The following is a 13,055-nucleotide window of genomic DNA, read 5'->3' on the forward strand; positions in this document are numbered from 1 at the left end:
ACATTCTGCTTGCATTTGGATTACAATTCCTAGTGGGAAGTACCAAAATGTGTTCAGCAAGGAAGACTTTGCGCTTCATTGGTAATTAAAGGGTTTCAAACACAACAGTGGGAACAACTGGCTGTAACTTGGTAACAAGGGAAGAGCTTAGACAATACACGTCAACCTTCCAGTGCGTGAGGGTGTGTGTTTGTGTGTGTGACTGGAACCAGCTGACAAGAACACAAAAGCAGTTAGAAAATACTCTCCCTCGAGTGGTTCAGATTCTCGTTTTAGCAGCAAATACTGTCAGAACTGCATGCTTTTAAACTGCTTCTGTCAATCAGATTTGTAGGGCTGTCACCTGCTAGATTGTCAAGCATGTAGTTCAGTAGCTTTCGAGTTCCGTCTGGATCTTGGTAGAGGCTGAGAATATCTTGTGATAAAGGATTGCCTGCCAACAGCATAAAACAACAGGGTGATTAGCAGCCTGACTTTCTCGAGGCTTTCCAAACAAAGAAAATCGCCCATAATGAGAACAGACAAATCGACCCAGAAGATATTAGGTTGCTTAACTTGGAATACCACAGTAACAGATGCTATAGCAATCGCTACACACGTGGACTTTCTTCCTTCGACTCACCTCAATCAATAATACAGAAAGTTAAAGGTCTATTTACCTATCTACAGATTTGAAATAGGCTTGTAAGGAAGCTTAATAGCATTAAAACCCAAACACATTGTTTTCTAGACTGGCTGGTCATTTTTGCTACAAGCTTGCATCTCCAATAAACTGCAGGAAAATGCTGAGGTAAAACGCAAAGCTTTTGAGCCCAGCCCCCTCAGTAATTAAAGAGCACTTCTAGGAATAGTTAACTGTAAAGAACTCACTCACCTTTCAAACCCAGCGTTTGTAGCTGGAAGAGCCGTCCAAGTTCGTAAGGCAAAACCCGTAACATATTGTTATTTAAAAGCAATTCCCTGCAGGAAATGCAAAAATACTTTTGATGAGTATCACTTCAAAAGAGAACTCCTCGAGCGCTATATGCCGCTCATCTTCAAAGATGACACTTCTCACCCTGGATTTTTTTGTATTGTGGACAGATATGTCAATCTTCCCATTCCAAAGCACAACCAGAATACTTTCATTAGGGGAAAAAAAAACCACAAAAACACCCAAACTCAAAACTAAATCAGCGCAAATTTAAACAGCAGGCAATCACCAAGCCTCAAAGACTGTTTCAGAGCAGAAGACTACATAGCTTACAGACACGTATCTGCAGAGATCAGAAAAGAAGGGTAACGAACCCAAAAGTAGTTATTAGAACTGAAAAATCTGCACCAGTATTGAATTTTTCAGGATTATTTTAAATACAACAATGGGAAGCAAAATAAACTTCTTGTTGCTAATCCCAGAATGTAGATTTTTGAAAAGTTAACAGGAATGCTTTCTCTCACCTGAGAGACACCATGTTTCCTAGTTCTGCTGGTAAACTTCTGAGTTTGTTGGATGACAGATTCAGGTAAACCAGATTATGAAGCTTGGCAATATCAGGTGGAATGCGAGTAAGATTATTGTCATTGAGGTGCAGGGCAGTCAAGTGTGTCAGCGACCAAAGGGACGTACTTAAGCTTCGCACTCTACCTAAAAAAGAAAGCAAAGAACCCCCTCTTCAGTCAGGTTTGCACTCCAGAACCGTCAGATACAAACTAGGGGGAATGTTGGAATATGTCAGAATATGGGATTTCCAGTGTGGAAGCGCTACCACTTCCCTGGAACACCCAGTGATGCTTGCAGAAGATACCCAGGCTCCCCTGTGTGAAAGCATTTGGTGTGTTTCTGGGGCACTGGCGAACAAACAATCCCAACCCAACTCACCTGAGATCTCCAATTCAGCCCAGTGCGACTTCTTCCCGTTGGCTACCTCTTCTGCTGACATGATGGTGTAAATTCTGCGAGGATCTGGAGGATCATATTTTTCCTTTGGCATCCCTGTTAGTCTGAAAGAGCAGCACGACCGTTACCGTCTGTCACTCGGCAACATTTCCTCATTTCCAGCCCGCCAGGAGGTTCCCTTCCCCAGTGACACTCAGCAAAACCACATGCCCTGGAGTTTACCGACAATAAATATTACGCTGATGTCAGCCCAACCGCTTCCAGTGCATGGAATTCGGCAGGTGCTCAGACCTTTGCAGAACGTGGGCCTGTAACAGAGAAGAGCATTTCTTCCTGCAAAGTTTGGTTTTCCGCAGCCACCCACACTGCTGCCTTGTACTGCCCAGGCGTTGACTTTCTGCATTTCCTAGTTTATCCCCCAAAACCAAAGCAAAACCTACGTCACCACCGAGTTATTTGCTGTGGGCAGAACCTGCCGACAAGATGACAGCGTTTCACTGTTCACAACGAGAGCACACGGCTTGCTCCCTCCTGTAGTTTTCCCAGGGAGCTAATGACTGAAGGGAAGGCTCTTCTCTTTGCTTTTACAGCAATTATTTCCCATATACGAAGTCCCCCTTTTGTGCTCCACTTATACAACACTCAAAATTCAGCTCTGAAGGGGAATTAGCTCAATTTTTTTCCATGAACTATCTAGCTTTTCTGTTCTGTGCTTTTTCATGCTCATTATAAGTCAAGACCTTTTCGCTCTTAGTGGCCTAGGAGACATAAAATGAGCTCAGGCAAAATTCTCTTTAGCTGTTCTCGCGCAGATACCATGTCTTAGGAGCGAGCTTGTGCACACACAAATTCAACTGATCTCATTATCCTGATTCTTGTCAGAAGAGAGTTCAAAACCCAAACACTTCCCAGATGACACAGGAAGAAATTTCCCTCCGTACCTCCCCAGGCCCCTGAAAGACTGGGGTGGGGAGAGGGGCTGTTTGAGTTAAAAACATCAGGCTGGCTAATTTTGCTGTTCACTGGTCTCTTCTTCCCTAGACACACAAAATACAAACCCCCTGGTTCTATACAAATCCAAAGCAGCTGGTTAGAGGGTGCGTTTTTCCCTCATACATAGATCTCTGCTACAACTGGCTGCAATAGCTGTAAAGCTCTTCGAACAACTGTAACTCCTTGGGTTTGCTGAACTGACAAGACAGAAGATGACGAAGAATTTGAGGAAACTAGTTCAGGGTGTTTTTCAGCTCATCCAGCCAAAGAAAGATCACGCATCCCCTTTATGAGCCCATGGTACTGTATTTTCCAACTGATGCAGAGAGCCAAAACAGGATTGCCTGGGCTCTCCTCGGCGAAGGGTCTCGGTTACAGGTCTGATGCCTCCTTCCCCGATGAACACCAAAGGACTGCTCCCTGTTGCAGGCGCAGGGCAGATGTGAGCCCCACGTCTAATTATAGCCGGCTTCTATTTACAGGTGAAGTCATACGGCAAGGAAAGCTATCGGGTAAGAGGATTCTGCACTCACGCTGCTCAGCTGCAGCATTTCAGTTTGGGGCGATGAATGAAACCAATTACTTAAGGACACAGGATTAGACCTGAAATCCTCCAGTCCTCGTTTTAGAGATGCAAAATCATAAACGGCACTTCCCAGCACAGTGAAGAGTTACAGGCCATGCTTTGGGAGTGCTAAATCTCTGGTGCTAGGGTTTTGCTAGATTTACCTCCACTGTTAAGTATGTGCACGTGCAGAAGAAGGCAGCACCCTGGAACCACAAGCAGCTTCCTCACAGTTCCTGCCGAAAGCCACAAGAGCCCTATTCCACCTTTTTTTTGCAGGGCATCCTTGCCCTTATATGTGTACAAAACTAATCCACATTCCAGTGTGTCTTGACACAGTTCTTCCTGGGTTTTGCCAGACCCTGGAACCAACCAGAGACATCCCGCGGAGCTGTGAACTGCTGCTGAAACAAGGGGCCAGGACCCAAGCGGTGAGAGAGCCTGCAGTCCCTGGAGGTGCAGAGAGCACGGCCCCAGTCCCAACGCCTGCGAGGAAACACATTGCAACACTACTGCCCTTTGTATTAAAGCCGAATCACCTTGAGTAGCACCAAGTGGATTATCTAGCATGCTACTACAAATTTTACATGATATACACCCAGATCAAGAGCACAGTCCCAGCGTATTCAGACACAGCATGAAAGGAGCAAGTCTGTCCATGCAAAAAAGCAAGCAAGGTAGTTTTGCGTCAAGTAAAACTGTCATGTCACTCCTGCAGTGACACTTTAATAGAAAATGAGATCCAGGAAGGACATGGATCTGTTGGAGTGGGTCCAGATGAGTCCACCAAGATGATCTGAGCACTGAAGCACCTCTGCTATGAGGACAGGCTGAGAGAGTTGGGGTTGTTCAGCCTGCAGAAGAGAAGGGTCTGGGGAGACCTTAGAGCAGCTTCCAGTGCTGAAAGGGGCTCCAGGAAAGCTGGGGAGGGGCTCTGGATCAGGGAGGGCAGGGATAGGATGAAGGAGAACGGTTTGAAGCTGAAGGAGGGGAGATTGAGATGAGATCTTAGGAAGAAATGTTTTGCTGTGAGGGTGGGGAGGCCCTGACCCAGGTTGCCCAGAGCAGCTGTGGCTGCCCCATCCCTGGAGGTGCTCCAGGCCAGGTTGGATGGGACTTTGAGAACCTTGATCCACTGGGAGGTGTCCCTGCCCATGGCAGGGGGTAGAACTGGGTGGGCTTTAAGGTCCCTTCCAACACACTGCTGGGAAAAAAGCCTTGGCCACGGTTGCTTTCCATGGGTTTCTCAAGGTGCATTTCCAGCTAATGAAGCAAGTGGAAAATTATTTGCATTTCTGTTTGCTGTTTCAGCGCAGGCTGGACACAGCTGGCTGCCAGCTCGGGAAGGTGCAGCCCAGCCAGAGGTCCTTGCTGTCACCTACACATTAATCCAAAGCCTTGAAGTGGCAGGAGGCTCCTCCAGCTGCCAAGCAGCCTCGCTGGAAACCCGAGCCGGGTCTGCCATTCCCACTGCCAGACCCCAGCAGCCTCGCTCCTCGCAGTGGGGGAAGAAGTTGGACAAATATCCCAGGTCTTGCAGACGAAGCCTTTAAAACCGCAGTGGTCAGATCATCTGAGTCACCCCATGCTCCTCCATACCTGCTCACAGGCCAGTGACCACTGCCCGGGCAACACCATCCAAAAGCTTCAGGATTAGTGTTTCCTTCTTGGCAGGGAACCCAATTAAATCACGTTGAAATATCGCTCGTTAGAAGTGCCCTGTCAATTTAAAGCCATTTGCGGCAGCCAGAGGCCCTGCAATGAAATGAGCCCTGCGCTGCGAGTCAAACGCCACGCGCATTTTTCAGGTATTAGTCACTTTAATGTTATTTTGAAACAGTAGTGAGTCAAACGAGGATCACTGCGTTTTCCACGGGGACAGAAAAGGGAAAACAAACTTGAATCAAATACGCTTTTTTTTCCTTCTGTGTAACAGCAACATTGTGCAAGACTTGAAAGTGACCACATGAATTATAGTTTTTTGAAGCAAAAATCAATTCTGCCTGGATTCCCAACTCCTATAGGTCTCACCTCCTCCTCTGCTTGCCCTGGAACTAAACCAGTATCCAAAAATCCCAACCTATTTTTGCTTGGTCTTCAGGGAGCTACACTGAGTTCGCCGAATCACTTAATCCCAAAACCGGATGCATCTTAGCGCTGCCGCAAGGAACAAAGAAGGAAGATCCAACCAGAGATGTGGGAACTGAACTAGCAGTGATTTATATCATCTTGGGCTTCGGTGGAATTGCACCCTGAGTGTACAAGCAAGGCATTTGCTAAAATTCAGCTAATGCAGGTGTGACATGAGCAGAACACATGCACTCAGTTTCTTCGCTTTTCAAGTGGGACCAAAAAATAATTCTCGCTGGCTTTTCTTCTACCGAGTTCCCTTGGAAAACTTTGGAAGCTACTAAAACCTGTCCTCCACTATAGATGCAAGCACGTGAACCTCAATAGTATGGTCCAACTATTGTGTAAATTAAAGAAAACCTAAATATGAGAACACCAGTGCATTAGTAAGAACAATATTTAAGCTCTAAACACACTTTGAAATACAGTGGTATCTAATAATTCCAAGCTTACGCACTAACTCTTTGCTTCAAGTCTGTCCTCAAAAGCTTGGAGACCACGGGCTCAGCAGGGTTACTCAGCTGGAACTCTGACTATGTCCCAGGTGAGGTTAAACAGCTCTAGCTCAGCTGTCTATAAAAGGGCTGGGGAGGGTATTTGGAAGGGAGGTGCTGCCAGCAGTGGGTCTGTGGCTGCTTCTTATTTGCACTTGTGTTTTATATGCTGTTGTATTTTGGAAGAGGGGGGTGCACTGATTACGAATTAAAGCCAAAAAATCTAACAGTGCTGAAGGTGTGAAGAGCATCTAAGAAGAACGTGTTGAGCTATCAGGCTGGTTTTATTCTGAAGACAATTTTTTCTGCAATAAACAACAGGAACTTCTGTACACTTGGAGCTTCATACAACCAGGTAATAACAGAAAAGAGGACTGCTCTTCTGCACTTTACTATGTAAGATGTTCTCACATTGTACATGTGTGGGGAGTATGAGATAGGGAGAATACACTTAGCAGGATGAAATATAAACTATAAAATTTTCTTAGGGAGAAGCTGCAGGCAGCCCTACAAATCAGCTCCACACGCTAAGAGAAAAAGAGGATGCTATGCTAGGGATTAAGAAATTTCTTAACTCATAGTGTGAGGTTTTTTTATTGGGTGGGGGAAATCAACAGCAGCTGTGAACACATAAAGTCTCTTCTGCTACACAGCACATCTAAACATGCCAAAGTAACCACCTCAGGGTCGCTACAAGAGAGGAACTCATTATCATTTTTAGTAGAGCCAGATCCCTTCTTCCGAAGGCAAATATCCCCCATCGAGCAGAAGGATTAACGTATGTTCAGTAGAAAGAGAAAGCCTGCTTGAAGTTGTCTGGATCATTTGGCATCTATGTTGCAGGAGGGCTTTGAAGCCAGATAGGCTGAAGTCCTTTGGAGCTATGTGCTGCTGCACAATAATGACCAGTCCCCTTCCCCAGAGAGGTCAGAAGATGCATTTCTTAAATTACAGTGACTAATGTGTCGTTCCATTTAAGTTCTTTCATACCTCAATGCATAAATGAATTGCCCGTTCCTAACGAGGCAGCAAATAAAAAAGAGCTGCAACTCCAACTTGCTTTGGCCCTACGCTCATGGATGTGTTGGCACAACTCAAACTCCTCGCCTCCAGCAGAGTGGCATTCTTTGTCATGATTTTCCCCCACCCCCCCAGTCTGTATATAGATGAGTCAAACTGCCAAAGCGTTTTGAAAACTATCCAGCAGACAGCCCTGAATCATCCCTCCTTCCTCTGTGTGGTAACAGCTTACTGTCCGTCCACTTCCATGCGATGAGTCTTCCCAGGAATTAAAAAATCCTGCTGGCTGACGAGGCCAGAGCGTGTGTGTGCACGTGTGTACGCACGGGCGCGTGTTATTTAACGTTGGAAAGTTGGACCATAAGTTGGAAAACAGAGCCATTTTTATCTTGTGTGTTTTGTAAACAGGAGTAAATGGCTGCAGAGGGAGGAGAGGAAGGTGATTCCTCTGTAATAAGTGCGTTCTGTTTTAATAAACGTATGACAAAAGCCCCCAGTTGGTCCTGAGAAAGAGAAAGTATAGCCAATGCTCACAATGATAAACTGACTTGGAGAACTTTGGGAGGTGGAGATGGAGAACACAAGGTAATAGTTGAAGGGGGTTTAAACTAAAACTGCTAATAGCAGGATATGTACACATCTTAGTTTAAGGTAAAGCACTTAAATCAGTATATATAGTGTGTATATACTAGGAAGAAAATATGCCTGGGGAATTATTATTGTCGTTTGCTTGGATCTGATTTTTCTTCACTGTGCTTTCCTGCAGGAACATGTTCAACCACTTCTACATGCGCTGTCTCTACCAAGAGTTCATCAGCACCGTGACTGCCAACAAAGGTACTGTCTCTTTTCAGTCTCTTATTCCAAGTAACCTGATTGGGAATAGACAGTGTCAGGGAAACAAATAGAAGTGCCTCGTCCGTTTTTTTTTTTTAATTAAAAAGAAAGTAAGCATTATGTTACTGTCATTTCCCAGTCCTGAGCTCTCAAATGATCTTTGAGGAAAGTATAATCGGAGTATGTGAACAAAAACTGCTGGGACACCAGTATGCTACTGACAGGAGGACAGATAAATAGTAAGTAGAAATAAGTCGCAAGGCAAAAGATGAAATTTGAAGTGAATATCAAATCTAAGGAATAACTAAAATTCCAAGCTCGGCACCACAGAGCCAGCAATAAACAATTAAGTCCACGGGTATAACTGAAAAAAAATCCTTTGTTTCATAAATGTATAAAAAGATGTATTTATTTTCTTGGCTGAATGATATGAAAATAATTTCTCACGGCAAGGCCCAAGACTGTGTGGCGAGGTCTCCTCTACATATGATCTCAGTAGAACTACTGATTTCTACTCACTAGTAAGGTATTCTTTAGCAGAGAGCCCAAAACCACATGGTAAGGACAACTGTAGAAACCTAGAGCATTGAAGGCCATGTACCCCTCCTTCCTTTCAAGTCTGCAGTGACAGTAACCCCACTTCTGTGCTAACTTTTACACAGGGTCTCAGCCCAGTTTGTTTTCTTTCAATAATCTGGGCTCCAAGTGGGAAAGAGACAGGGCCTTTCTGTTAGAACATCACATCTTCTTAGCTGCTAGTGCATTTACAAGTACAGCAAGGTAATACAGACGATTTCTTGAACCGCATCAGTCGAGCATCTAAAACCAAACCTGCTTTAGTAAGACATCTTTCTTACTCTTAGGTCCAGTAGTTAAATCCTTTAACTTGAAACTTTCAAGGAGTCTTCACACATGTTGCAAGCTGAACATTTTACTAAAACTGTCACCCTTTCTACATGATCAACATAAATATAGAAAATATTTCAACAAAATAAGCTTCAGAAGTAGTTTACGTGGTCCATCCTTGTACCTATCACAAAGATGATCTCCTTCAACGACGGTAGCTTTACATTGCAGCTGATGCAGGCAAAATAAGCAGAAAGATTGAAGTAGCAGCATATCTAACAACGCTGAGAGAAGGAAACGTGGTTCTTCTAAGCTCTAACTTGCCAGGAGGCACGTTTGTGCACAGAAGCAGAAGGGAATGGACTTGTACAACAGTGCTGCCCCTATCTTTGCATAGTCAAAGGAAACTCGCAGCCATTCACCTTGTTCCAGGCTGCACAGGCATAAGGCATCTTCATGGAGTAACTTCAAGGTTGGGAAGAGAGCACTGCTGCTTGATGAACTTTGTTGACTATTTGGAAAGTGCTGCTGTTCTTACTAGAGCAGTGGCAACTATGTGAGAATCTGCACGCAGGATTTTGGACTTGCACTCACCCGTTCCTGCTAGTGACCCTCGAAGCATGGTGAAAAGGATGCGTCAGGAACAAGCACAGCAACAATACGATGGAATTTGTCCAAACCTTGCGCTAGTTCTTATTCCATGTGGTACTTGGGTGAGGTCAGCAAGAGGATGCAATTTAAGTTTTCGATGTGCAGTTTCACAGACAAACCGCTCTTTGCTCATTAGCGAGTTCTTCATCGTGTGAGAGGTGCAGCAGTCCATAGGGATCCACCAGAGGCTGCCATGCAACACGACAGCGTTCAGGGATTGAAAACAGTCAGACACAGCTTTGTCCCTTTCCAGTAAGGAATTGCCTATGCCTGGCACACAGTTACAGCACCAGCCCAGCTCGCGCAGAGCTGCTCGTGTGCTGTCAAGCCCCTGCAGGGCAGCAAAACAAGATGTATGAGCAGCCAAAACGACTCTGTTCAGCAACCACATCCTGCAAGGCTTCTCACCTCTGCCTGTCTGGACACACAGCACAAGCCTAAGCGCAGGGAAATTTGAGTTGAGGGTGGGAATAGTGAAACGCGAGAGGTAACCAAGAAACTGCAGTTTATGGTAAATTCAGTGGTAGTGGGATCCCAGGGGCTTCACATTATCACTTCAACAAAGACCATAAAAGGCCCGAGAAGCAAACAAAAAGTCATAGAAGCAAACCCTGGAGGAAAAATAGCAGCAAAGGCCAAAGGGAGGAGGGGGAAGGGAGGAAATGAGCTGTATTCTGTTAATTCTAGAGCTACTGGCACTCTCTTGGAAATGCTAATTGTCCTACTGACATACACCCACTAGTTATTTCCCCCTGTTCCCTCATCTCCTCTAAATGAAGTACAGAGTCTTTTCTTAAATCACAGGTAACACAAGAATATCCAGATTTCCACCCTTCCTTTTCCTCTCTGTCACACCCCCACTTACAAGAACAGCTGAACTATTTACTGCATGGAAATACTATGCAGCATTACATAGTTATTTTTAATTTCTGTGCTTAGTTAACGTTTCAGCCCTTATTCTAGAAGAACAGCTTCTGCTCTGTTTGAAATAGCCTCTTCCCTCTCTTGTGTGCATGACAACTCTTGAATATCTGCATCAAGTAGAGCAGTATCTGCCTTTGTCTGCAGATACCTTTTATACCTGTTGCTTTCACAGGAACTCTTTAGGGGCCGGTTTACACGGCACCTCCTCAAAAGCAAAGACCTGCTTAACAGAAATGCATACAAGGGGCCTGTTACAGGGCAAGGACAATTTCAGCAGCCAGCCTCTAAATAAACCTGATCGAAGCCCCCAGAGGGAGGGTTTAAATAGTGCATTTATTTACACCAGTATCCCCCACTAGTTCAAAGCAACAAACCATTGGCAACGCTGACCCATCCCCTGGAGAGTGCTGGGCTTTTAATGATACAGGACAGCATGGATTAAAGGATTAAGTACTGAAGCCACTGGGAGTCTGGGGAAGGAAGTAGCCAGTGCCAGATCAGTAACAGGCATCGAGACAAAACGCTGTGCTGGGCTGTGGGTGCAGAAGAAAAGCAGCCGTGTGTGGCTGCAGCTTAAAGCAGGAGGTTTTCCCAGTGCCAGTTTGACAGCAGTAGGACCAGGGAGACGGAAACCTCTCAGCAGCATGAACTGAGTAAGCTTACACTGTCATGGTGTGCGAGCATCCCTCCGAGCTGCTAGATGAACAACTGTTGTATTGACAAGCTTAATTTGACACCTCAGTTCATTCTGTCACTTGCTTAGAAATGATAAAGACCCTGTTCAGGCTGTCTCGAGTTCAGGGGCAGAGATGCACCTCTAACCTTGCCTCGTTCAACTCCTCAGGATCAATAATTGGAGAGAAGTCAGCAATCGATCTGTTTTCTGAACAAAACTACATTGGAATTATTAATTCATGCTCACCGCTGCAGCAACTTTGAAGAGATCTTCTCAATGAACTCTTCTTTCTTTAAACTACAACTCAAATCATCAATAACCTTTCATCCTTCACAGAGAAGTTTGTGCTTGGAGAAAGGAACAAATGAGATTATTTCTGCAGCTGTGAAGCTATCTTACCCTGTAAGTGGGAGGCTGCCAATGCTATAAGAAAATAAGCAAAGCCCAGCAGCACTTCAGCTCCTCTCCCTGTGTGATGGAAAGATAACGGCCGGCTTATCACTCACAATCTGTTCTTTACAGCAATAATTAACGACAGGGAAATCTGCCTCCATAAAACTTGCTTCAGATAGCTTTAAAGTGACAAGGCCTGCCCTGTTTAACTGAAGGTAGATTTGGATGAGACAAAGCTCAAGATTTTAAAAGAAAGGAGGGGTACAAAAAAAATGCCAGAGGAAAACGTACACACCAATAGTGGAAACTGTTTTGCAATAGTCAGCACAACAAGTTAGCCTTTTCACGTTACAGCCCAGTTTCAACAGGCCACAGGATGCTGCACGAGTGCTCGAAGTAGCTTGGCTACCAGGGGAGGAGAAAGAAAAGGGATCTCTTTCAAATAAAGCAGTGTATAGGCATAAGCCCCTCCCTCGGTAGGGCATATTTAAATGTACTTTACTTCTTTAATCAAAGAAGTAAAAAAGCTTGCCTGATAGCCTGAGAAAAGCATATTATTTGGATATCAAGAGAGTTCAGCTGCTTCTGTATCTGATTATCCAAATCTTTCCCACGTGCACTTACACCATGATAGTTAAACTTACAAATACGAGATTTAGTTTTAAAATTAATGTTGATGAGTAACATAATATTCTAGCTGCGTTCCAGCAAGGTGGAAAATAAGAAACTACAGAAACAACAGCCCAAGATGATCTCTGTGGGGATCAGGAGAAGCACATCTTAACAGACAAGTGCGATGTGGATATCTGGAGGTGAATTCACTCTGAGCATCCACGAAATCTGACTGAGACAAGGTACTCAAAAGCTGCAATCTTCAGTGGGTCCAAACACTTCCCAGTGCAAGAGGTTTCCTGCTGCCCAGGTCACTACTATCTAGTAGTATTTATTTTATCAGAGGGAAATAGGCCATACAGGAACAAACCCTGAGGGATATGTTAGTTGGCAGGGGTCGTGGCTGAGAGCCGACAGGAATTGTGCTGGTTCCTCTGCCTGAAGATAGGTTGAACTTGGGTGGATTCCTCTGTTCAGGCACTCAAAGGCATTTCATCTCAAGTGTGTGCATTACTTAACCATGGAATACCACTGGCAATTTTTGCTGAAGTCTTTCAAACAGGACTGGTTTCTGCTACTTCTTAACACACTAGAATGTGAAAAGTTAATTCAGGAGTTCCCCAATGCCTGTGTTTGCAAAGGCTCTCTCGTGATCCCCCCTCCCTCTCTGCCACAGTCCTTCGCTGTGGAGTTATGCAAGCTATCAGGCATCATCGAAAGAGCTGCAGCCCCCACGCTCACTTTCAAGGCACTGAGGTGACAGGAGGTCCTAGTTCTCGTGACACTAAGGGCTGTATAAACCTGCAGAGAAGATAATGATCTCTGAAAGGAAGTTAAAGAAGAGAAATAAGTCTCAAGTCCTGATCCTGCCAAGAGCCACACTCCACCGAGCTGCACACGCACTGCTGCTTTACAGAAACGGAGCCTAAAGCAAGAGCACAGCCACAGAGGGTATGCGGAAGAGGCAGGTACGGATTCAGGAATGCTGTGGCATTGTTGACAGCTTGAGGTAATTTTCCATGTAGAAAATACCTCGGA

General features: G+C 45.0%; 1 protein-coding gene across 1 annotated transcript in view; it reads right to left on the reverse strand.

Moving 5' to 3' along the window:
- The window catches only part of CNOT6L (CCR4-NOT transcription complex subunit 6 like), a 33,315-nt gene that overhangs the window by 10,346 nt on the left and 9,914 nt on the right, over positions 1–13,055 (reverse strand). The window contains exons 2-5 of the mRNA XM_069855069.1: positions 1,859–1,980; positions 1,438–1,624; positions 875–960; positions 344–433 (exon numbers count right to left, since the gene is read on the reverse strand). Coding sequence (XP_069711170.1) covers positions 344–433; positions 875–960; positions 1,438–1,624; positions 1,859–1,970 — 475 coding nt within the window. The 5' untranslated portion in view covers positions 1,971–1,980. The remainder of the gene's footprint in view (positions 1–343; positions 434–874; positions 961–1,437; positions 1,625–1,858; positions 1,981–13,055) is intronic.

This window comes from Phaenicophaeus curvirostris, chromosome 4 (genome assembly GCF_032191515.1).
Source record: "Phaenicophaeus curvirostris isolate KB17595 chromosome 4, BPBGC_Pcur_1.0, whole genome shotgun sequence".
NCBI classification, from domain to species: Eukaryota; Metazoa; Chordata; class Aves; order Cuculiformes; family Cuculidae; genus Phaenicophaeus; species Phaenicophaeus curvirostris.